Source organism: Apteryx rowi, unplaced genomic scaffold, assembly GCF_003343035.1.
Source record: "Apteryx rowi isolate R43461 unplaced genomic scaffold, aptRow1 scaffold_190, whole genome shotgun sequence".
Lineage (NCBI taxonomy): Eukaryota > Metazoa > Chordata > Aves > Apterygiformes > Apterygidae > Apteryx > Apteryx rowi.
The window spans coordinates 631,575-654,425 of NW_020448197.1; the positions used below are offsets into that span (position 1 = coordinate 631,575).

General features: G+C 44.0%; 4 protein-coding genes across 19 annotated transcripts in view; 2 read left to right on the plus strand and 2 right to left on the minus strand.

The window, feature by feature from the left end:
* PAQR7 (progestin and adipoQ receptor family member 7) lies at positions 1–3,914 on the plus strand. Of its 10 annotated transcripts, none has more exons than XR_003252953.1 (3): positions 1–46; positions 882–1,055; positions 2,418–2,544. XR_003252953.1 is itself a non-coding variant. In XM_026062495.1 (3 exons), the coding sequence occupies exon 3, from the start codon at positions 2,590–2,592 to the stop codon at positions 3,628–3,630; it is 1,041 nt and encodes a 346-aa protein (XP_025918280.1). In that variant the 5' UTR covers positions 1–46; positions 882–1,055; positions 2,551–2,589; the 3' UTR covers positions 3,631–3,914. The 10 variants fall into 10 exon arrangements, 9 of the variants coding, with proteins under 9 accessions (XP_025918280.1, XP_025918282.1, XP_025918288.1 ...); XM_026062495.1 differs by lacking the exon at positions 2,418–2,544 and adding an exon at positions 2,551–3,914; XM_026062497.1 differs by lacking the exon at positions 2,418–2,544 and adding an exon at positions 2,551–3,914 and having other exon boundaries at positions 907–1,055.
* A 91-nt stretch (positions 3,915–4,005) lies between these two features.
* AUNIP (aurora kinase A and ninein interacting protein) lies at positions 4,006–9,813 on the plus strand. Of its 3 annotated transcripts, none has more exons than XM_026062491.1 (4): positions 4,006–4,519; positions 5,669–5,801; positions 6,156–6,300; positions 8,676–9,813. In XM_026062491.1, exons 1-4 carry the CDS (start codon positions 4,416–4,418, stop codon positions 9,623–9,625), a joined length of 1,332 nt encoding a protein of 443 aa, XP_025918276.1. In that variant the 5' UTR covers positions 4,006–4,415; the 3' UTR covers positions 9,626–9,813. The 3 variants fall into 3 exon arrangements, with proteins under 3 accessions (XP_025918276.1, XP_025918277.1, XP_025918278.1); XM_026062492.1 differs by having other exon boundaries at positions 5,669–5,795; XM_026062493.1 differs by lacking the exon at positions 4,006–4,519 and adding an exon at positions 5,400–5,436.
* A 1,647-nt stretch (positions 9,814–11,460) lies between these two features.
* The window catches only part of SELENON (selenoprotein N), a 35,346-nt gene continuing 23,955 nt past the window's right edge, over positions 11,461–22,851 (minus strand). For all 5 annotated transcript variants that reach the window (XR_003252949.1, XR_003252948.1, XR_003252951.1 and 2 more), the window contains 5 exons: positions 22,338–22,442; positions 21,514–21,623; positions 20,482–20,693; positions 16,965–17,277; positions 11,461–12,521 (listed from right to left, as the gene is read on the minus strand). The gene's annotated coding sequence lies outside the window, so the exon portion shown is untranslated. The remainder of the gene's footprint in view (positions 12,522–16,964; positions 17,278–20,481; positions 20,694–21,513; positions 21,624–22,337; positions 22,443–22,851) is intronic.
* The window catches only part of MTFR1L (mitochondrial fission regulator 1 like), a 13,540-nt gene continuing 2,149 nt past the window's right edge, over positions 11,461–22,851 (minus strand). The window contains exons 2-6 of the mRNA XM_026062431.1: positions 22,338–22,442; positions 21,514–21,623; positions 20,482–20,693; positions 16,965–17,277; positions 11,461–12,521 (exon numbers count right to left, since the gene is read on the minus strand). Of these exons, the coding sequence (XP_025918216.1) occupies positions 12,416–12,521; positions 16,965–17,277; positions 20,482–20,693; positions 21,514–21,623; positions 22,338–22,442 (846 nt within the window). The 3' untranslated portion in view covers positions 11,461–12,415. The remainder of the gene's footprint in view (positions 12,522–16,964; positions 17,278–20,481; positions 20,694–21,513; positions 21,624–22,337; positions 22,443–22,851) is intronic.

The window sequence follows — 22,851 nt, forward strand, 5'->3', positions numbered from 1 at the left end:
CGGAGCCGCCGCCGGGAGCGCAGCCGGCTGCCAGCGGGCTCGGCAGGTGCCTTCGCGGGGAGCCGGGTGGTGGGGGCGGCTTCCCGGGGCAATAGCTGCCCCCCGGGGCTGGGGGAGCCGGGGGCTGGGGGAGAGCTCCGGGGTCCTGGCGGGGAGCACCGCGGGGGCAGCGGGACCTGCTGGGGACCCCGGGAGCGGAGGGCAGGGGGCCCGGGGTCATCCCTGCTGTCCCTAACCTCCAGCTGCGGAGGACTTTGACCCAGCACACACCTGAATCCTGAAATAACCCTGACATCCCCGGAAAGCAAAGTCACAGGAGGAGGGATCGATCCCTGGCTGTTCCGTAAAAGATTTTCCTAAGTCTGATAAAATTGCTGCGATGGGAGGAAGGAGAGGCTGGCCAGGCCCGGAGCCCCGCTGCGGTGTACAAGCTCGGCTCGCAGATACCCTGCGTTTGGTGAGCCTGTGCCAAATTTGGAAAAAGCTGAACATAATGTAAAAAGAAAAAACAATGTATTTGTGCTTCAGAAGGATAATTACAGCAGTGTGCATGGGAGCAAATACACATGTAAACAGCTGGAGACTGAGTCGGTATCTCTCATTAAGGAAAATTCAGCAGGATGGGTGGATGCTACTTGAGAAAGGAAATACTCTGTAGGAAATAACAGGCATTTGAGGCAACATTATTGACATCTTATAGGTATGCGAATGTTGTTATTCAGAATACAAGTGAGATTAAGGATTCCCAACATGGCGCAGGATGTTTGTAACTAAGCTTTGCAAGAGCCTTGCAGATTAAGTCCTGTTCAAACAAGTTTTGGGACTAACTTATGTAAACACTGATCTGTATCCTGTCTCATGTTTGGTTGCTTTGAATACAGATTTTCCCCATTGGTTTTGTCACAGCATCTCCCTGAACAGACCCTGGGGGCATCTTTTCCGTAGGAATTTGGCTTCTTGCTTCCACCCGTTCTGACGTGGTCTGCACCCGAGCCTCCTCCCTGCGTACTGCGGCTTTCCTTGTACGCAGCCCTGGCTCAGTAACGGGCGTGAAGGTAAGTGCTCCATGCAGCAGAAGGGTTTCTTTTCTTCCAAAATGCCCACTAAAGGTTTTGATCCAAACAGGCTTAACTCAGGAGGAATTTCTGCTCTTGCCTGCGTCTTCCCCAGCAGGAGTCAGGGTTGTTTCAGTTCAGTGGAGTACTTGCAAGTCCGGAAGAGGTTTATGAAGTTAATTTTTCACTGGCAGCCTGCGTGCATTTTAGCATTACGATAGGGCCTAGTAGGCTGAGCAAGGATTTGGATCATTCTCTGTGAGGTGATGCCCCCAGTCAGGCCCATTGCACTGGTTTTGATGTGGGATCTCTTTAAATAGGTTGGGTGGGTAGATGAGGCAGGAAAAGAGGGCTCGAGGGAATCTGAGCAGCAAGCAACCTATTTTTACCTGCATGTGTGCTCCTCAGCTTCAGACAGGCATGGGCTATGGATCTATCTACCCCATTTTGTTGAGGAAATCATGGAGTTTCTTTTCTTTTTTTTTTCCCCCCAAACAGTCCCATCCCCTCCTACTATATTTTCAAACTTTGAAGAGCTTTTCCTATCTGAGCTGTCCTGAAATGACTGAACTTGCCAAGAATTAAGACTCTAAACAGCATTAGAACTGGAGGGAGTCTGGCTGTTGTCTTTGAAACTTGTTTGAGCAAATCTGGTTAGCCTAGATAGGAAAAGAGCGGAAAAAAGACCTAGTCTCAGGCATGTTCTTTTCAATGGCTTTCTGAGGCCGCTTTACAAAGGCGGAAAAAGCCAGCAAGGTTTGTTTTGTCTCTGTAAGGACAGCGGCTTCAAAAATGTAAACATGGAAAAAATTGCTTTCAAAGATTATGCTGCTCCTGAACCTCAGTGATGCAACAGGATAGTCACTCAAGCTTAAATGTTTTTGTACAAAACCACATGGAAAATTAGGAGTTGAAAAAAGACAGTAAAAACTCAAAACACAGAAGTTATTTACATGTTCTGTTACTGATGTTAGTTATTTACATTCTAAAATGCAGCCCCTTTTAAGGCAGAACAGGTCACCTATTTAACCTTGCGGGGAGGTTACACATTAAGAGTGCATGTAAAGATGGACACTGCAATCAATCTACAAGGGCAAACTTGGGCTGCTTCTTGAGCTGGAAGTTCGTTCAGGGTGTGCTGTGTGTCCTGAACCTCCCAAACCGCTAGGAAAGCGTGAGCTGAGACCAACTAGGGATTGCTATAGCCTGTGAAGTGTTGTAGCAGTTAACCCCCTACTTGTGTCCTCTACCTTATACTCTTCCAGACTGTCACTTGTGCAGTATGGGTTACTCTAGCATGGGTTCTTAAATCTCACTTCAACCCCCTTAATGTTACTATCTTTGCTGATTTGTTTATTTCAGGTATTATAATGAGGCCATTCTCTTCTCATATGTGACTTTACATGTCTTAAAAAGCCAGTAACATTCAGCCTCTCCTTGATTTTGGTAAAGTCCCTGTTAAACACCACAGCAAAACTTTCTTTTTGTCCCAAAGGGTGTTCTGCTTGGCAGTGAATCGGAGTTTGGCTGCATCATGGCAACTGTTGTCACTGAAAAGCTTAGCCGCCTTTTCATTAACGTGCGCCAGGTCCCTCAGCTGCTGGCCCCGCTGTCCCCCCCTACCGTGAGCAGTTCAGAGGTGCCGAAGGTCTTCTGGAAGCCCTACATCCACGCCGGCTACCGGCCGGTTCACCAGACCTGGCGCTATTACTTCTCGACGCTCTTTCAGCAGCACAATGAGGCCATCAACATCTGGACCCATCTGGTGGCAGCACTGATTCTGCTGTTACGGTTCCAGCAGCTTTCGCAGCGGGTGGATTTTGGGCAGGACCCTCATGCCCAGCCCCTCCTCATCATCATTGTGGCATCCATCACGTACCTGACGTTCAGCAGCCTCGCTCATCTTCTGCAGGCCAAATCGGAGTTCTGGCACTACAGCTTCTTCTTCATGGACTACGTGGGAGTAGCCATTTATCAGTATGGCAGCGCCCTGGTGCACTACTACTACGCCATTGAGCCAAGCTGGCATGAGAAGATTAAGGGGTTTTACATGCCAGCGGCTGTCCTGTTAGCATGGCTGTCCTGTGCGGGTTGCTGTTACGCCAAATATCAGTACCACCAGTCTGCTCACTTTCTGAGCAGGATCTGTCAGGAGATGCCCTCTGGTCTGGCTTACATGCTGGACATTAGCCCTGTGATTCACCGAATCTACACTGCCCAGTCCTCCGAGCATGCTGACCCAGCCCTATTGTATCACAAATGCCAGGTACTGTTTTTCCTCATTGGTGCCTTTTTTTTCTCACACCCTTACCCAGAGAAGTGGTTCCCTGGGAAATGTCATTTTTTTGGGCAAGGCCATCAGATTTTTCATGTGTTCCTGGTCCTCTGCACTCTGGCGCAGATTGAGGCAGTGGTGTTGGATTACGAGTCCAGGCGGCAAATCTATTCTAAACTTCAGGGTGACTTAGCTCATAACTTTTCTGCCCTGTGCCTTTTCACTGTCACCTGCTCTGTTCTCACAGCCACTTATATGGCCAGGAAGGTGAAGAGCAAGCTAAGTTTCAAAGAAGAGTAACAGCCCTGAAGGAGAAGCATGTGAGCTCACCTGCAGGCCTGAATGCTTGATCTAGAGGCAGCTGTGGCGATGCCATCAGATGAATCTGGCCACAGACTTCAAGGAGAAGAGCAGTGAAATGCTTTGCAAACTGCTACTAGTTAGTGCTCTCCACAGGGGTGAAGATATGAACTGCTGTTTAAGCTTTTTAAAATTCAGAACTAGTTCCAACTTGTTCTTAAAATGGTGCACTGATTGATTTAATTCAAATGTCTGAATAAACAGTTGGAACAAAATGTTCTTAATTAGCGATGCAACCCTCTGCCTTAACAGCTGTGGGCTGGGAAAGTTTCTTGGATGCTACCAGGTCTTGTAGCAAAAGGTAAGGAGATGTGATCTGATCTTAGACCTAGTTAACTGTGGCAGAATCTAAGCCATTAAAACTAACAGACCAAGTAAGGCTTGTATAAATCATAAACAAGGGTGTCAAATTTACATAAAATCTGTTTAGGCTCATTTTATATGGCATAGGAAATTTTAGTTATCCATACAGTGACATGGCCCRAGCCTTCACAAAGCGAGAGCATGGGTATGTGTGAGAAAGACGTGAACCCTGTCCTTACAATTGAAATAAGCTGAGAGAGACAGAGGGTGGGGTGGTGGGCTTGGAGAAAGGATGGTTGAAGAAATCAAGTCATTCTTTGGCCCTGAGACCGTGCCCCAGGGAAATCGTAAGGACCACTGCAGGTCTCTGCAACCTCTGCCTTGGAAGAGTGCCTGTAACAGGTCCTAGCGTGGTGGCTACGATGGCATGCAGCTCCCATCTCAACAGTGGGCTAACACAGAGCGAGGAACTGCTGGGGCTCCTGGCTGCACCACACCTTCCACAGCTGCTGCTCATGAAGACAAGGTGAGACAGGCTGGGGCTGGAGGGAAGGGGAAGAGGGGAGGACAGAGCCTGGCAAACAGCTGGGATGGGGGGAGGAGAGCGCATGTGTGAGTCAGAAAAATGTGCCTATGGCACTGTTCCCTTTTTGACCTTCACAGGAGCCCGTTTACTCTGTCCCTGCCTTCTGTTGTCTCTGTGAGTGCTTGGCTTCCTGTCCTGCCAAGGAGCCCTTTGGCAGCAGCTGTTGCCTCTCCTTGCTCCAGCTGGTGCATCTCGGAGTGGCCATGAGGGCAGCATCRTTGTTTACGCTGCAGGCCTTTCCTTCCTGTCACATGCACATGCATCAGTGCTGACCGCAGTCTCTGCACGGAGATGCCTGCATATGCCTCCCCACGACAGATACGGGGGGGGATGTCACGGTGATGCGTTACGGGCAGGCTGGCGATGTCCCCCTGCCCTGGCCCTGCCAAGGGCCCTCTGAGCACTTGCTGTGCTGCTGCTGTGCTCGTTTTAGTTTGGGGGCAGCCCCCCTGCCTGGCTGCTGCCCTCCCAAGGTCGCATCCTCCTCCCTTTTCACACTCGGCTGCCCCTGAGCTTGAGGGCCCCCCACGGCCAGGCTTTGTTCCCAGGAGAGTTTATCGAGAGGGGAAGAAAAGCACAAACTGATGCCCGCACCCCCCACACACTGCCGCTCCCGTCAGCAACCCCCCGCGGGCCGGTGGCAGCGCTATATATATGGCGCAGCCCAGAGGGGGCGGGGCCACTCCCGCCCCTCGTCCCAGCCCGTCGCCGCGATTGGTCTCTCTCCGCGGCGGGGCCACGCCCCCGCGTCGCGCGCGGGGGCGGTTGGCGGCCGTTACGGAGCGGCGGTTGGCGCGTGCGGCGACGGTTGGCGGCCGTTACGCGGCGGCGGGTGAGGCTGGCGTCTGCGCGCCGAGGTAGGGCGGGGGGCGGCGCTGGGGGCTGGCGGTACCGCGGGGGAGTCCCGGGGGGCCCCTGCAGCCCGCTGCGCCGGGAGCCGCGGGAAGGGGAGTAGGGCGGGACTCGGCGGGCCGGAGGTGACGCTTCCACCGCCAGGGCCAGTTCGGCCTTCTTGGCGCTGCTCGGGAGGCTGCTGCCGGCCTTCCCAAGGGCCTGTGGAAGAGCCTCATCGAATCTGCTCTCTTGAAGGCCGGAAAACGCCGGGAGGGTCCGCTGTCGAGGRTCAGCCATGAAGCGCAAACGCAGAGGCAGCCCTGCGCAGCAGGCTGAGGCATGCGACGTCTGGCTGGACACTGCAAAGCTAAAGCAGCGCCAGGTACAGGTAAGGGGTCTGCGTGGTGCACATGGTGCTGTACCCTTTGGGGTGTCTGCTGTAGTCACGTGCAGTGCTTCACAGTCCTTTAAGTTTRTAAGAGTCTGTGATTGTGGGAGAAGATATGATAATATTGCAAATTAGAAGAGGCTGGCAGAACCAGGCTGCAAGATGGATGCAACATAGAAGTATTTAAAGATGTGTGAGAGGGATGGTATGAGGTTTGGACTGTGCAGGACGCTTGGATAGGAAGAGTTGAACCAGTTATCAAGGAAGCAGGAACTATGGCATGACACTGGAAGAAGGGTAGGTTTGTTATTAACAGAGTATGGTCACTTCCCATTTGTTTCTTTCCTTTCCCAGTCTTTCCTATCCAAGCCAAAAGTATCTCATCGACTTCTGGAARGGAATTGTGATGGGTACACCTCAGTGTCTTTCACACAGACAAGAGCAGCTTCATCGTGCACCAAACAAACCACCATCTCCRCCTTCTTCAGTACACAAACAGGTAACRTGAACCAGCTTATGCCCATGTAGGAAAATAGTTTCAGGCYGTAATAGAAAAATCTATCACACTTTATTTGTAGGCAGTTTTATTAGGTAGAGAATGTGTTTCCTTGTGAGGAGGGTAAAGGTTAAAGGTCTGAACTGCTGGAAAGGAACATGCTGTGAGGGTTAATCTAAAAGCAGTGTTTTTGCAGCGTTACACTAAAGTATGAGTAACAGGGAGTAGTTACAGCCAGTCTTCATTCAAGAGCGATCTGAACTCTTTAAATAACGCACCAGATTCTGTTCTCTACAAAACGGCATTTTCAGTGCAATGTAAGGAAGGCCAGGCACCTTACTCAACCTAAGTGCTCATATAAAACAGCCTGAGTGGCAAAACTCTCAGTGGTGCAGGAATACAATACGTGAGGGCTTACAGAGTAAGAGGCTTTGGGAAATGTCACCTATTAACTGTGACATCCTGAAAATAAGTTGACTAGGGTGGGAATGTTATTTGTGCTATGGAGACACCTTAACAGTTTTCAGCACTTAAGCTGAATTCATCTATTGTCACTGTGAAATCTTACATAACATTGAAATATCAGTATTTTGAAGCCTAGAACATATAAGCCTCAATCAAGAATTCAAGAATTTCTGTAATTTCATGCTCCAGCTGTAGCRTATTCTTGGATTTTCAGGTGGAATTTCAAGTTTTGTCTTGCCTARTGGTGTAACATTTAAAGGCCAATCAAAGCAGGAATGTCACTTCAGCTTGGGAAGGGTGCTGTATGGGCAGACGCACCAAGCCGTTCAGTATTTTGTGGGCAACTGTCCATGGCTGGAGAAGGCAGAACTTCTAGGGGGTTGCATGGTAGATTTGTTCTAAACAATAGCAGTCCTAGACTSTTTGTTACACGCGCTTGGAAGAACATTATAGCTGCAAGTGAAAATGAATGTTGCTTGGTTCAGTCTAGTTGTAAGAGAAATCAGTGGGAGTTTTGCAAGGAAAGCTTTTTTGTGAATAGTTGGTCAAAGCCTTTTCAAAATAATGCAATGTTAAATCCTAACTGGACCAATAAAGGCAAGAGCAGATCATGTGGGAAGTATTTAAGGTAATTAAGCCAGCTGACAGGGTCTGTGCTTTTGAGGCTGCTTTTGTGATCCAGAATACAAGAAATTGGGATTTGTCTGTCTTGTTCTCAAATTAACAAATATAGACAGCAGTGAAATAGATGCAGGAATCAGCAGTGTAGGATACAGACTAATGCCTTACTGACAGAAAAGAGGCAGTACTTCAGTGCTGTATAACRGCTAGTTCACCAACATTTTCGTGATAAGCAGATCAGAGGAATCAWTGCATAAATTGTACAGTTTAATACATGTAATCATCTTGTCTTGACCACTGAAGCAGGCTGCTTTTTCAAGAGCTGTAATCTAAGGGGAGACAGGTCAGAGGAACAGAGCAAACCATTCAAAGAGGAGTCAAGCCTAAAAAAATCAGGAGAGTATTTGAGAAGCTGAGCCCAGCAGGAACTTGCATGCTTGTTTTTGTAAACCACTGAACAGCCATTTGACAGAATTCTTTGCGCATTGTGGTAGGGYCATTGACAGTTTTTGCTTTGGATTTGTCATTCCTACACCTTTTGAATTCATTATGTTTCTATTTATTTATGTACTTATTTTCATTTGATGCATCTGATTGATTTCATTTATTTATTCGTTGTATGTGTTTGGATTCATTGAATGCTGCTRTTGTTCATTAGATGTCCACTACAAGATTTAAGAAGCTGTAACAATTCTTGTATTTTTTGTCTTGAATTAAGGATGAGCTGGCTTATATTGAGAAATTATACTAGATTCCATCAAGTGGTTTCAGAAGTAAATGTGGCACTTGATTCTTTCATCTGGGGATGGAGGCCAGCTGTAGAATTTTCACTGGGTTTTCTTTGCAACTACTTTGCTAGCATTTATATACTCCCAGAAATAACCTGCTCTCAAGGACCTTTAAAACACTGTGGTTACTAGTTAACTTGTATCAGAAGAAAACTTACTAAAACTTCACTTCTGTACTCCATCAATTTATCAAACAACTAACTAGGCTGTAGCTGTCTCAGGTTTATACTATGTTCCTGTGTTGAGGGCTGCTGATGCATTCTGACCTAAAGTAGCTGTTCTTAACCCAGCTGGTCTCAGTAGCACAGAAATACTGATTAGTATGAGGTGGTGGCAATATTAATGTTGTATAGAGCAGTCTGTATTTCATTATTTGAAGGAGTGGTGAAACTGCTGTTAAGTCAAGCATCAAGGAACACTTCATACCGATAGCCTTGGGTAGTGACTAGCCCTGAGAAATGTGTGTGTCAGCTCTGACATTATCCAATTCCACTTTGTTTTCAGATGAAAAAGACAAAGAAAACTCCAGGTTATCTCCACTTATCCTAAATAAAGAAAAAGGTATTCCTTTGGCTGCCTCCCCTGTGAAGACCTTGATGTTTCCACAGATAGAAGAAGCCCAGAAACAACCCTTCAGAGCTGAAGATAAGAAGGTACAGATTATACCCCAGCATMTTGTTCAAAAAGCACTAGTCTTGCAGACCTGTTTGCCAGACTCTTTGCTAGAAGCAGAGTCTCACAGTGAGAGTGAGGCCTCCTGTGGGGGAAAAGAGGATTTCTTCTTAGATTTCACCCAGGATTCAGAGGGCAACCSGATCCTAGCTCACAGAAATGCAGCTGATYTATTTGCTGGAGAARCAGTCTCTGCAAGCAACATAACTTCAAGAAAGAGAGCAGACTCCTGGATGAACGAAGAGGGCCAGYGGGACCCAGAGGAGRAGAARGATGGACTTGATTTCCAACCAAGATGTGGTGCAAACCAGAGTAAGAAACCACACCAACTGCCTAGTAGCAATAATTMTTTAATTGATTTCTCTGAGCCTGAGAATATAAATCCTGCTATAAAGAGAGACAGTATCTGGGCTGCTGGCTTTTATTCATCTCCAAAAAGAACAGCTAAAGCACAGCCTTTGAGAGAGTGCAACCAAAACACTGGTGGTGGTTCAGCTAAGGAAGAATGGGACAGTAAGAACAGACTGAGCAGTCCTTTGAAGCAATTGTTTACCCAGGATTCACAGGGGAACAGAGTAATTTCTCACTACTGCCAGAAAGTGAGATCTCCTCTAAAGGACAAAAACAGCACTAGGAGTAGGCTGACTAACTCTCCATACAAGGATTGTTCCAGGAATGCTACAAATAGGAACGTAAGCAAACTAGGGGAGTATCAGTTAGATGCATGCTACGATTTACTATTCACACAGGATTCGGAAGGGAATAGAGTTATTAAACACTGACTAGTAACCATTAATGGGTAGCCTGTATGAACTCTTCTGAAGCCTAAGGAGAGCATCTTCTTCAAGAAAGGGGTTAGGAATAGGTAAGTATACCCATTGCTTATAGATATGGTCTAGATGGTATATGTAGTAGACCCATGCAACAGGCAGAAGCTCTTTGATCTCTAATAAAATAMATTTTTAAAGGAGTATGTTTATAATGCTTTGGCTGTTTCAATCATGATTATAGCCTGTGTGGCACTTCTACCAGTGTTTACATAATCTGCTGCTGTTCAGCCTAAAAGAACTTGCTGGTGMCGCTTCCATATTTCTTAGTCTCCTAGAAGTCCAAATTAAAAGTTTTTCTAGGATCAGCTCAGGAACCATACTGTCTACTTCAGACATTAGCTGCCTCTAAGATTAGGTTCAACTACCAGTCACACAATTCTGCTTACCTCTAAATTGCAATTGTACTGTCCTTTATAAGTGACAGCTGTTGTGGGGTGTGGGGAAGAAATAATGAGTTTTAGGCTTTTCATCTTGTGCTTCTATTATTGTTAAAGGCTCACCTGCAGCTAGCAAAGGTGTAATGAAAGCACTTAACTCCTACTGCCAAGCTTCCCAAAGGTTTAAAGCAATGAAAACTGTGATAAAAGGTTGAAGTCTAACAGTGCATCTGTTCTGGGTGAATCTGAACTGTAATTCTAACATTAGACACCTGTGTAACTCTTTCATAGGATGGGATGCACCTGGGTGGACTGGGGTGGGCCAGCAAGTCCTCCATACATGTTCTTCCCAGCTTCCAGTTGATGGTACCATTACAGCCTGGTTAGGTGGAAAGGCAAAGCATTAAGCCCTCTCAGTAGGAGAGGGAACTATATTAAGTATTAGTTTAGCTGCATATGCAGCTGCCACATTTCAGTAACAGCAGTGGATAGTTTCTATATGCTTCTTGTACAGCTTGTTCAGCATAATCCCCTGCTTTTAGATACGTAGGATTTTGGATGGGCATGCTTTAGATTTTATCCGCTTYGAAGCACAGAGACCAGCTGCTCAAAAACCGCAGGGGTCATATGCAATAGAGACAACACAGCCAGCATCTGCAACCACAATCACACTCCAGAACAACAACCTTTTTTGTTAGAAGCAACTGCCTGATTTTTTTTAAACCTTTTTTATGTTGAGTACAACTATTTTTTTCTCAGCCACTGCTTTAACTCTAACTATTGCCATTTAATACAGTTTTACTTTCCCATTGGGCCAGAATTTCAGTATGACAGATCAAATTAAAGCTATGTCACAGTCCAAAGTTAGTTGTTCTGCTGTTTTCTCTTATATCCAGCCTGCATGGGGAACACATTCCCAGAAACAGGGAATCTTGGTTTCAATTCCATCTTCTCCAAAGGGGATATACTCCCACCAACTCCTTATACAGAAGAGACTTACTGTGATAGAAAGAATGATCTGGTAGTCCAGTGGCTTATGGCATGCATCTGAGRGGGAAAGAGCTGTTCTCGGGACTGCATCTGTATCGACCATATATAAAATGGATTAAGTCTTAAATGCTCCTCTTTCTAGTCTCAGCTTACTGCATGGCCAGATGACCCTGTGGAAGCCTCTTTTCTCACTTTTAAACATCTTACTGGGGATGACGATTTAACTTTTCAAGCCCTGAGGAACTGGTGAATTAAGAAAGCCTTAGCACCTGAATTTATTAATTCAGATTAATAAATCACTGCAGCGCTATAATCTAACACTTCATCTGTAGCAGGTGAAATCCCCCTCCCACAATATAAGGCACTATTTCTGACATGTTGTGGACATAAACATATTAATAATATTAAGGACAACTACTGTCTTATTAAGGTTCAATTTTATATAAAGAAAAAAAAACATACATTAAATACAGCCATGAGGAACATCGCAGAGAGTGAGCATAGCTGAAAGAAACATCTTCAATTAGTGAGAACTGTAGCCATAAACRATGCCAATTTCCCTCTTCCCTTTGCTTAGATGACAATTCTCGTGGTGCTCAGTTCTTAGTATTGGTGGTTCAAAATATAGACCTTYGAGAACACTAAATAAAATACATTTCATCTGAATACAAGGACTATTAATGAAACATGAAATTACGGGCAAGAAATTAAGGCCATTCTGTCATGCAACTATAGGGATGATTTGTGAGTTAAGAAACAGCAAGGGCATATTAAAACCAGCCAGCACCCGTTAGGCACAGCTGCATRGTTTAATCATTTACTTCACTTTCATCTAATCATCAGCTTAGAAGAGGTTATTGGGAAGAAACCTTTTACCTTCTTGATTCAACAACTTCCTAAACACTGAAGATCTGGAAGCATGAAACAGTTTATTCTCAGTAGCTCTGTACCAGRCTCACAACAGAGGAAGAACTGATGTTTGACATCCATTTATGCTGTAATGGGTAACAAGTTATATTGCAACAAGACAGTTATAAGTTAACTTGAATGCTTAATGTGAACCTAAGGAAAACTGTAGGTAGAAAGAACTTCATCCAGCAGCACTCATTGCATTCTTTAGAAGATCCTTACCAAAAATCAAGACCTAAATAYAAGTGGAAAAGAATTTCCATCTTCTTAAAAAGTTTTTTTCTTAAATATTACAATACATTGAAAACACTTCAAATCCATAGGGTCTTTCCTAAGTAAGTGTCCAGTGCATAAACAATTTCTAATTAATAAAAGAGGCAAAAAAGTTCAATCCTTAGGAAGGCAGCTACTGTGGAGAAAATTTTGGGAGCATAACACTTGCTTACAGAGTTTAATGACGGTAACATCACTTCTCTTTCATGGTTAGATCTTCATCCTTTAGGGCAAATTTTCTTCTCAAAACTTCTGCTATAAGAATAGCAGGGTCTTCCTCCTTCATTGAAGTTCGGTTTCTACGTGGAAGATACAAAACACAGTGTATTAATAAACACCAAAGTTGATGGCTTACAATTCTAGTTAGATTTTAACTTTAGAAATGTATTTAAGTATTTTCCTGCAACCTTGATCATCAGCTTTTGTTGCAAGTGGAGGAGGGAGGTGCAAGAGCAACAATACAAAACAAAAGGTAGCTTAAAATTCAGACCTTTCATGTTTGGTGTAGGAAGCGTGCAGCTCATGTTGTAGATCTAGTTGTATCACTGAAAATCTCAGCAAAGCTCTTTATCATTTTTTTATTCAACTGTGTTAATAACAGTTAAGAAAATAAAATGTTACAAGTTATTCACAGGCTATGTCTCTTGAATATAAATCTAAAAATGTTGTTCGAAGTAAAGTCATCAAACTAATTCTTCATTAATTTCACTATATAATAGATATATGCTTTCATATTTAAAAATATTTTAAAGAAAGTTGTTATGCATTTCCTTTCTCTTACACAACTACATAGAGGTGTGTGTTTTTTTTTTTTTTTTAATACCAGTCTATCATCAAAGCATTCTGCCTCTTGTGACAAGTCCAGGCAAGCAGTTTACTTTAGAAGTGCCAGTAAGCTTATTTCACAGGAAGCCAAAACCTAGGTTTTCTTCCCCTCAAGTTATCATGAATTACTCAATAAGGCTTTGTTTGGAACCTGTAATAATCATTTCAGAGCTTAACTTTTTTATAGTTAAAATCCTCTCTTGATCAGAAACCAGTGTGTGTTTTAAACATTCCTTAAAAAACATCCCCCAAAGTGTATCTGTCTGTGTTTGGGAGGTACTTGCTCTCAGATTAACAGTGAAGGCTTTTAGTAAGCTGTATAAGAGGTCACCRAGAGGCTCGCAGGTAACCCTTCGCTCTGGGGCAGACTGCTGTCCAAGTCAAGTTCTTAATTTACAGTTGCATAAGTGCATCACAATTTAAAAGCTGATTTTAGAGCTAGAAACATGCCATTGATTTCATTCAGACAGAACTGTTCCTTCTGACGAGGGTGCGGAGACAAAGATCAGGAGCCCCCCCAAACCATTCCTTCCACCCAGGCAATCAGCTGCCTCAGAAGCGGCACAGCGAGAAACCCAAGCAGCCAGAGGARGAGGCTAGGCTATCAGCAGCAAAGAGACAGCTGTGACGAAGCCTAGAGTTGTGCTGATCACAAGGAAAATGCTATCACAAGATGAGTACAGAGATAATCTGGACCAGGGGTGAGAAAAGTAATCTGTCCTACCAAAGAGTACAAACTTCCTACGGCAAGGCACAACCAGCAACAACTGCAAGAAACTAGCAGCAGAGGCAGCACTTCAACACCAAGAAGCACCAGGATTAAACTTCAGCATCTCAGTCCTTTATAGCTTCTCCAAGGGCCAGAGAAATAATCACGGGCAGATTAATTTGTTCAATCCCACAGAAGAAGAAGTACTTAAAAATAAAAGTGTACTCACATTCCAAGCAGCTCCTCATGCTACCTGTTTTTAACCACACACTGAATGCACGGCTCAGCAGGCATACTACTCAGACAATCCCCTTCCAGAGGGCATCACAGACATTTTAAAGGGCTCTATTTGACATTTGTTGAAACATACASATTTCTGCAAGTGTTTCTCATACTCATTCATGAAGCTTCCAAGGTTGTGATTAAGCACCAAGTCCTAAATAGGAGCATCAGAGAAGCATCTATGTAATTATCTTAAGCATCATTTGGCACCTTCATTCACAAAACTTAGAAGAAGAGTATGTATGTGATCCTTTAAGTTTTACCGGTGTTACGTACCTACACTAGCAAAACTGCTCTGTACTTAACTAACAGTACCTAAGCAAAGCGAGCACAGCAGTAAAAACACAATTCTGCTAGTACAGCTGCACTGACACTAGAGGATTGTGTCTGGGAATCATCTTTCCACATCAGAGACAAACAACTGTAGCGTGGAAACTTAACAGTGGCTTATGCCAGGCATTTCTTCTTGCAGCAGGGTAAAAGCGGGCATAACGTCAATGACTCAGCTGTCAAAGATCGCTTTATTAAACTGCAGAAACAATTCCTTTCAGCTGTCTGTCCATATACAAAGTTCAGAAAACCGGACAAATAAAATATAGATGCCTCTATGGAGGCTACCTGCATGAAACCGCTCTGATTTAAAACACTTGCTCATATTGCCATTGCTTCTAAACATACTTGTCCTTATAACCCAACTGTGCAAGAACAGGGACTGTGTGACTGAAAGAGGTAGTTCACTGTCAGCAGCTGGGGGAAAGAGGCATTTCATGACTAATTGTAAAAAATGAAATCAGAGAAAATGCTACATAACAAAAGCTGTACAAGTGATATTACCCTCCAGTCTAGTGCTGAACAAGACCTGCTCGCACCCCGAAACATGAAGTATTGCTGTGCTAGAGCCAGGGCTGGCGTTCCAGTCAGCCATCTTCAGTTAGCAGGTAAGTCATCATGCCACCAGACTGGAGAGGGATCAAGCATCAATAATTTAAGCTAGTCARACACTGAACATTAGTGAATTATTCAGTGTAATTTTTCAACTATCTGCAATTGTTCAAACAGCTCTAATTAAGATACAATAACCATATACTAAAACATACCTCTTAAATTTAAGAGGCAGGTTAGAGGCTAAGACAAACAGATGAGAAGAAAAGTTGAGCTCAAGCAAGAGATGGTCTCAAGCTTTTGTATTAAAGCGTTTCTGGTTTTGATGTAAGCAGCAGCACTACAGGAAGCATGTAAAAATGAAGTAATTCCATGTATTAATGCAGTTAACTCCATTGCCTGAAAATTCATGTTATTACAGCCAACATATTTGATCAATACATGGAAAAATTCTCTGAGCTCCATCAGAAAAGAGAAACCAGACTCATCTGTGACCCAACTCCCTTCCTAATAAGTCAAGCAGTCACTAAAGGGAAAAGGGATCTTGGTGATTCGGGTCCTTTGCCCAACTCTGTACCCAACGAGGAAGGATTTGGTAGATATCCCCCTCTCCCCAGTCTCCAAGAAGTATCCTACAGTATGAAAACCTTCCTCTCTCCCATATTCTGTAATTTTATAAAGAATCAATGCCGTTAATAAATCCTTTCTTTGTGCACAGGCCATCTCTTGCTCCTGTTCTTTCACATAGATCCCTTTCTACGGTAACAGCAAGATTAGACACTTCCATCCATTGCTAGTYATTCTCATACATTCAGGCTAGGAAATTCGAGTCAAATTTTGACCTTACTGCAGCTTTCCCTGTCACCTACAAGCTGCTTTTCACAAAGGATCAACTATGGCTGCTGAAGACACCGAAACACTTGTGTTCCATAATTGCCACATGCAAAAAGATAATACGGACAGCTGATTATTTCAGCTTCAGCTTAACAACTGCTAACTGCATAACATGCTAACCTAGCCGTGGCTAAAATAAACTAATTCTAAGTTTAGAAGTYGTATTTTTGTTTCTGTCATTTTCATGGATTTGCTCCAACCTGCCTCAAAGACTTTGCAAACAGCCTCCCCGCCAGTCACTGTCTTGTTACAGGTGTTCCGGATGCAAGCTGAAYGCACTTCTCTCATTTGACTATATAATTTTTTCAGTACTGGTAACTACGTTTCTTTTCAACTGAATCAGGCATAAAAATTGTGAACAACCATCACTCAACATGTTATTTTTGGCCAGGAATGTCATTACAGCTTTGGGCTGAAATTTGGAAACTGAACATTATCACTGTGATTTCACGTGTAAAACAAAGCGGGTAGAGCTAACACATTAAAGAAGCTACTTTATCAGATGGGCAGAATCCTGCCTCACCCATGCAGAAGCCAGCATGTCAGCAACTTGGGGCATTCTCATGATAAATGCATACACTTATCATGAGACAAGTGCAAACTCACTCTGCCCACGTTCAAGGCTCRGCCAGATGCGAACCAGATCCAGTCTGGAAGCTGAAAAGCTCCGTGTGTTCACTCCCGTATGTGCCATGCTGAAACAGCTGTTCGGCTTCCCAGCTGGAGACAGCTTGGGTCTTGAACAACTTCAAGTAGAGAACTGCAACGTGGGCCTCACTTTGAACGCTGTTCTGGTTTTAATCTGGGCAAAGCACAAGCTCTTTTTGAGGTGAATAGGTTGAAACAGCCAAACACTGTGCTCATCTGTTTAAGTTCCCCCTCCACTGCTTTCTATCCAGATAGTTCAATAACGCAGGTCTGGTCCAACATCTATCATCCTGGACATAATTAAAACAATACAGAAACATAAGTGTCAGCAAGTTCTACTATAAAATTAGTATTTCCCCTCTGTTAATCATGAACATACAGCACCACCAACAAGCAGATGAATGAAATGTCCAGTGTTTACAATGACTTGACAGACAAAAAAAAAGATGACGACAAACTTTCAAAGAGAAAATAAAATCAAGAGAGTTCAGGAAAGACTTACAAGTCTTTGTTCTGCTTCATCCTATGAATGTCTTTAAGAATGCCCATCATGTCCGCAAAACTGCTGGCCTTCGAAAGAGACACAGAATCTTCCTCGTCAGGATCCTTTGGTTCTGGTTTACAACATTCAGAGGTTGCAGAACAAAGCATGGAAACTGATGGGAGCTCTGGGGTTTCTAATTCTGCCTCTTCCTCTGTGATATCACTAATGACAAAGGAAGTTGTAGAGTGGAAAGAGGGTCCAAAACAAGGTAAAGGAGAAGATGCATTTGAACTTCCTGGAGATAATAAATCTGGTGTTAATGAAGCAGAAGCTGAAAAAGAAAACAATACAGGTGGATAAATAAACTAATGCCAAACCTGTTTTCTTTCCCCCCTAAACAATAGAATATGAATCAAAAGGCATAATCAGCCAGCCTCCCCCATGTTAGCAGAAAACAAATTAAGCAAATCCTCTGTCTTACCCTCCACGGCTAGTCCACTTCCTAGAATACCATGTGGCAACACAAGACCTTCTCCAGGATCTTTTACCCTCCAGCCCACCATACTTCTCCCTCTATATCTATCATGCCCATTGCCATATCATCCCTGCAGTTCAAACACTGCATCCAKCACCTGCATCAGCCAGGTTTGCTTTTGCCATTTTACAGACAAGTAATGGCGGAACAGAGATTTAGCTGCTGCTCAAGGTCACAGAGGGAGCCTGTGTTACAATATAGGTCTTAATTGTCTTAACTTTTCTTCCCTTACCCTTCACCACAGAGTATACTGCTTTCCTTTCTTTTTCTTTCAGTTTCTTTCCCCTCAAACCATTACAGATGGTGTGAACGCAGAGCCAGATCAAGAGCTCCTGCATTTTAAACTAGGCTTTCCCAGCAATTCCCTCTGTGACTGCAGGCGTTTTGACCTGTCTTGCTTTCCACCACCATCTATAAAATGAGAATAGCATCCACTTATTTCACAAAGAAGATGGGATTTATTTGCTCATGTTTTAAAGCACCATGATGATAAGAACAGCTATATAAATTACAAGTGTTATTAAGTGAAAATGAGTTAGATATTTCCAATTTAAAACATTAAGGAAAAAAATGAAATATGCTATGTGCACATCTCCTTGAAAGAACTTTCCTGCACTGAAAACAAATGGTACCTTAAAGCACTTATGCCCTTAGCCTCCAGAGAAAAGTTGTAGATTGTTATCAATTTCCAATTAAGGGCTTTCTGTAACAGTATATAAAGCAGACTGCACAGTATTTCTTTTTTTGCCATCAACCTTTCCAAAATAAGCCTGCTAACTAGTCATCTCCTGTATCAGATTACTGAGCCACAGCTAGGCCCTAAATCATAGTTCCCAATTATTGACTTAGAAGATGCTAAGTCAATAAGAACTGTTCTCAGATGCTAGCTGATAAAGACTGGGAACATTGCTAAGTAGAGAGGGAGAGAAAAGGGAATTAAATGATTAATGCATTTTTCTCCCACCCGGGTCTCTAATTTTCCGAGTTATTACTTTCTTTGAATTAAAATGGGCTTTTCTAGCACACAGCTCGGACAACTGTAGAGCCGAGACAGAAGTTAGAAGGAAAAATGCACAGAATTTGCCTGTTCTTTATTCCGATTCAGTTGTTCCTCTGATCTTGCATAAAGAAGGAAGAGGACACACAGAGTCTGTTTCAAAACCCGCCTGGACGCAATCCTGTGCAACGTGCTCTAGGYGACCCTGCTTGAGCAGGGGGGTTGGGCTAGATGGTCTCCAGAGGTCCCTTCCAACCTCAACCATTCTGTGATTCTGTGAAGGGGACATCTGTGATGTCTTGTTTTACACTCACTCCCTGCAGAGCTGAGGGTAATGTGGTTCTGCGACCCTCAAAGTGGCTTCATTTTACCATGCTGTGGTAAAAGTCGAAGCACATGGCATATGGGATCCATGCAACTGCACTCTTTACAGCTGATCAGCTGATGGCTGGTGTATTTTGACAGGACCAAAAATGACAAGAAACAAAAGCACAGGAAGACGGATATTCTCTGTGTGCATTAAATCACAACAGAACTATATGAAGGAAATGGATGGTTCATCAGTAGAAATACCTAATCTTATCTCATTTAAACACGATTTCACAGGCCAGAACTGTCACATATGCTTCTCAGGTGGTGGCATGTATGTCTATACTATCGATATCAAATAGATTCTTAAGAGTGCGTTGATTGTTACACACAACTGGAAAACAAACAAACAACCCTGCCCCAAAYTATTTTTCACGTAGAAACAAACACCACAACCCCGTTTCATGTTCAAATGCTTCTATGGCTCATAGATAATTGGACTAAATATAAGCAGTCATAAAGGCTCTAAGTCAGCTGGGGCTACAAAGTCAGACAACCACGCTGTCTTTCACAGATCACGAGAGATTTGGTCCCCTGTACGCACAATGCAGGGCAATGCAAAGTAGCAGTCTGGGTATTCAAAAAATATTTGTTTTCAGATGTAGCATAAGGAAGATTTCATCAGCTCCTATTACCCATCACAAACAACAAGAATGAACCAGCATGATATCATTTCAAGCGTGGCACAATCCTGTTTTGTTTTTTTTCAAGTAACAATTTTCTTCCCCTGGAAAGCAGCCATATTATAGCTGTTATCTTGGTTACCAGCCAAAGTATTCTGCATACAAGAAATGCAGCTTTAAGGAAGAAAAGCTGGCTTCAAAAAGGATTGAATTCCATTCATTTGAAAAACCATTCATTTTTCAAGATTTTGAGTTGTGAGATCAACAGCTCTGCCCTCTGACTACTCCATAAAGATACCCAGTTATGTCTGATCTTACTAGTTTCCCAACTCTAAAATGACCATTGTAGCAGCAAGCTTTGTAGTACCACTGGACTTCGGGTCCTACCAAGTGTCTTCATATTCCCAGGGCTTGAGGATACAGGAAAAGCCATGAAAGGAAGTGAAGTAAGAACTTCCTTTTTCCTCACAGTTCAGTTTTGCAGCTAACACAGCTTTTCAGTTGCATACAAATTTACTAAAAGCAAGCAAGCAAGCAAGCAAGCAATTCAGACTAGGCTCTTCACCAAATACCTTATTTCCAACATAAATAGCACTGTCATTTTCACAGAAGAAACACACTAACTTCTCACTCCTAGCCAAACCAAGGCATAGCCCACAAATTCACAACCAGCTCAGGGCAGGAATGGCAAGAATATACCAAATGTTTTCACGAAACAGGGTACTTGAGACGAGACTCAGTCTCCAGATCAAATGCAGCAAATGCAGTCACAAAGCTATGCTTGGTACCTCTTAAAAACAAGCAGGGCTTCTCCAACTAAACGAATGCAAACATCTAGACAAAGAACCAGCATTGAGTTGGCACCAAAGACAGCATCCCATCACCAAGAAAAACGTCCTGACAATTCTGCTGGGAAAACAGGCTGCAAATCTGGCTCTGTACAGAAGAAACCTCACTGTTCACTAATTCGAGTCTTCTCATTTAACAAAAAAAAGCTCATTATGGACCTACCTGACTCTGCAGCCACTATTTTAGCTATCTGACTCCGAAGGTGACTYAGCTCATCCTGGAGCTCAGTTGTTCGACTCAGTGCTGGTAAACCAGGTTTCTTCAAGGCAAGCAGCTTCTCCTCCTGCTTCCTCAGGTTGGGGACTGAAGCATTTCGCTGTATGACAGTGAAGGGACTGGGCTTCCACTTGTGCTTCAGTGGGCGAGTGTCGCTCCTAAGATGTACAGGACAAAAATCTGTTTGTCACTTGCAAGATCCAGACCCCTCTGTGATAACAACACTCTGCTGCCGCCTCGGGAGAGCAGAGTACTTTACAAACAACGAAACAATTAAGCCTCCGTACCGCTACGCTGTGTGTGCCACTGTATGGATGTGCTGTTCCACAATATGTGCTATCTCTCTGCATTACAAGGAACGGAAAGTCAGCTGTAGAAATCATGGTCAAACAGCACAAGACATGGTGAGGGGAAGCAGGGACAAAAGTTTGGGCATGTTCACATGGTTTCGAGTCATTTCTCTCCTCATTACGTGTCTCTCCTCCTGGGCAGTCACTACATATACACGGGGAAAAGTCACTTACCCCATTAACCTGTGCCTCCCATTTCAAAGTCCATTTTCTCTTTCACAAGATGCATATCATTACTGCCCTGCTTTCAGGACAATAATTACAAAAGTTCAAATGACCTGGAACTGAACTCCTGGGGTCAGAGCATTTTGATCCCAGAAAGACAGCTCAACTCTTCAACTTTCCAAGGTGAAAATGCCAAGAATCACATGGGTTTCTCTGCACAGACCTTTCAGTGAGAAAACTGTGGTAGGACACAATCTCTTAGTGCTTTCTGTAGGAATTCCTCCCAAGGCTCTTTGTCCAAATTTTTTCCCCCATCCCTTGGGAAAAAATTCTTTCAACAGGCACCACATCACACCTCAAGAACAATGGAATTTGTGAGCATTTGATCAATGCCTGGCCTATGCTATACAAAATAAACCAGCATATAAAAATAAGGATCGGCAGGTACAAAGAGCAAACCAACCTGACTCTGGCGTACGTTTCTTCATCGTCTGCTGCTATCCACACAATGTCTGCCAAGGTAGGGACTGGAGGGACGTCATTTAAATAGAGCTCTGAAACGTTTGGCAGAACCTAAAACAAAAGTGGCATTAGGGAAATGGTGGTCCTGTTTCCTGAAACCGTACCAAATCTGTTGCACTGGCCATCAGAAGCTTTCTCTGCATCAGGTCAACGGCTTAATCTCAGATACGTGACAGCAACACTATTTGGTTTATAGAAGAGTAGAGGTTCAGCGTGTTGACTTATACGCCTGTTCCTGGGTGCGTTGTTATGTGCTAGCGTGCTTCATAAGCCTGAACAGTGAGGTTGCAAAAGGATACATGATCCAACTCAGCGTGCTGCCAAGGCCACGCGCAACACTTTCTCATTACAAGCCCCTGGCTCTGTCCTTGACCTCAGAGTGACACAGGTGTTTCCATAAACCTTGTTCTACTGTTTAGAAAAAAAAGCCGCAGAGGGCGAGAGGCTTGCTAGAGGTCCCACAATGAAGCTGTTGTTCAGCGACATGATGTTTCTGCCTCCTCTAATTATTAGCGCATTAACCTTGTGCATAGACACTATTTTAGGAGATGTTTACCTCAAGTTACCCAGGCTCATTTAAAGGTACAGGATTTACAAAAACAAACAAACAGAAAAACCTTAAAATTAACTATATTGGAAAATTAAAGTCTTGTCAGCACAACTCTACAGATGCATTTATTTCCCCGAAGAGCAGCATACGACAGTGCTGTTCAAGAGCTGTAGCTTCCTACACCTAACCACCGAATCCTTTGCGAGTCCGCTTACCTCAAAGGTTGCTCTGGGGCAGGGTTTTAGAGGAAGGGTTGACCCGATCCTCCTGACAACGCTGCGTGTTGAGCCGTGCGGTTTGTTCTGCCAAATGGGGATTGTCTGAAAGATGCAATTTTATAAAGTCGGTATTTCAAGTCGGTTGCCCTTTTTTAAAGTTTAATAAACCGAAAACCACCATGTATAGTCAACTCGAAGCTCTGAGCTCTGTTTTTTTTTGTTGTTGTTGTTCAAAGACACTTTTAAAGGTTTATTCAAGTAATTGGGCACCTGCTGATAACCAAGGCCCTACTTCTATAAAACCGTGTTTCAAGCGCACCTACGCGAAGGGCAGCAGGTGATAACGGGCATTTCGACACGCGTGGGGCCCTCGCAGGGCTGGGAGCAGCCCGAGGGAGGACGCCGCCGCCGCCAGCGGGCCCAGGAGCCACCCGCCACCGGCGGGGAGCCGCCCTCGAGGCTCCCGCGCCTTCGCACCGTGCTGACGAGCGGGCGACGCCGGCGCAGCTCC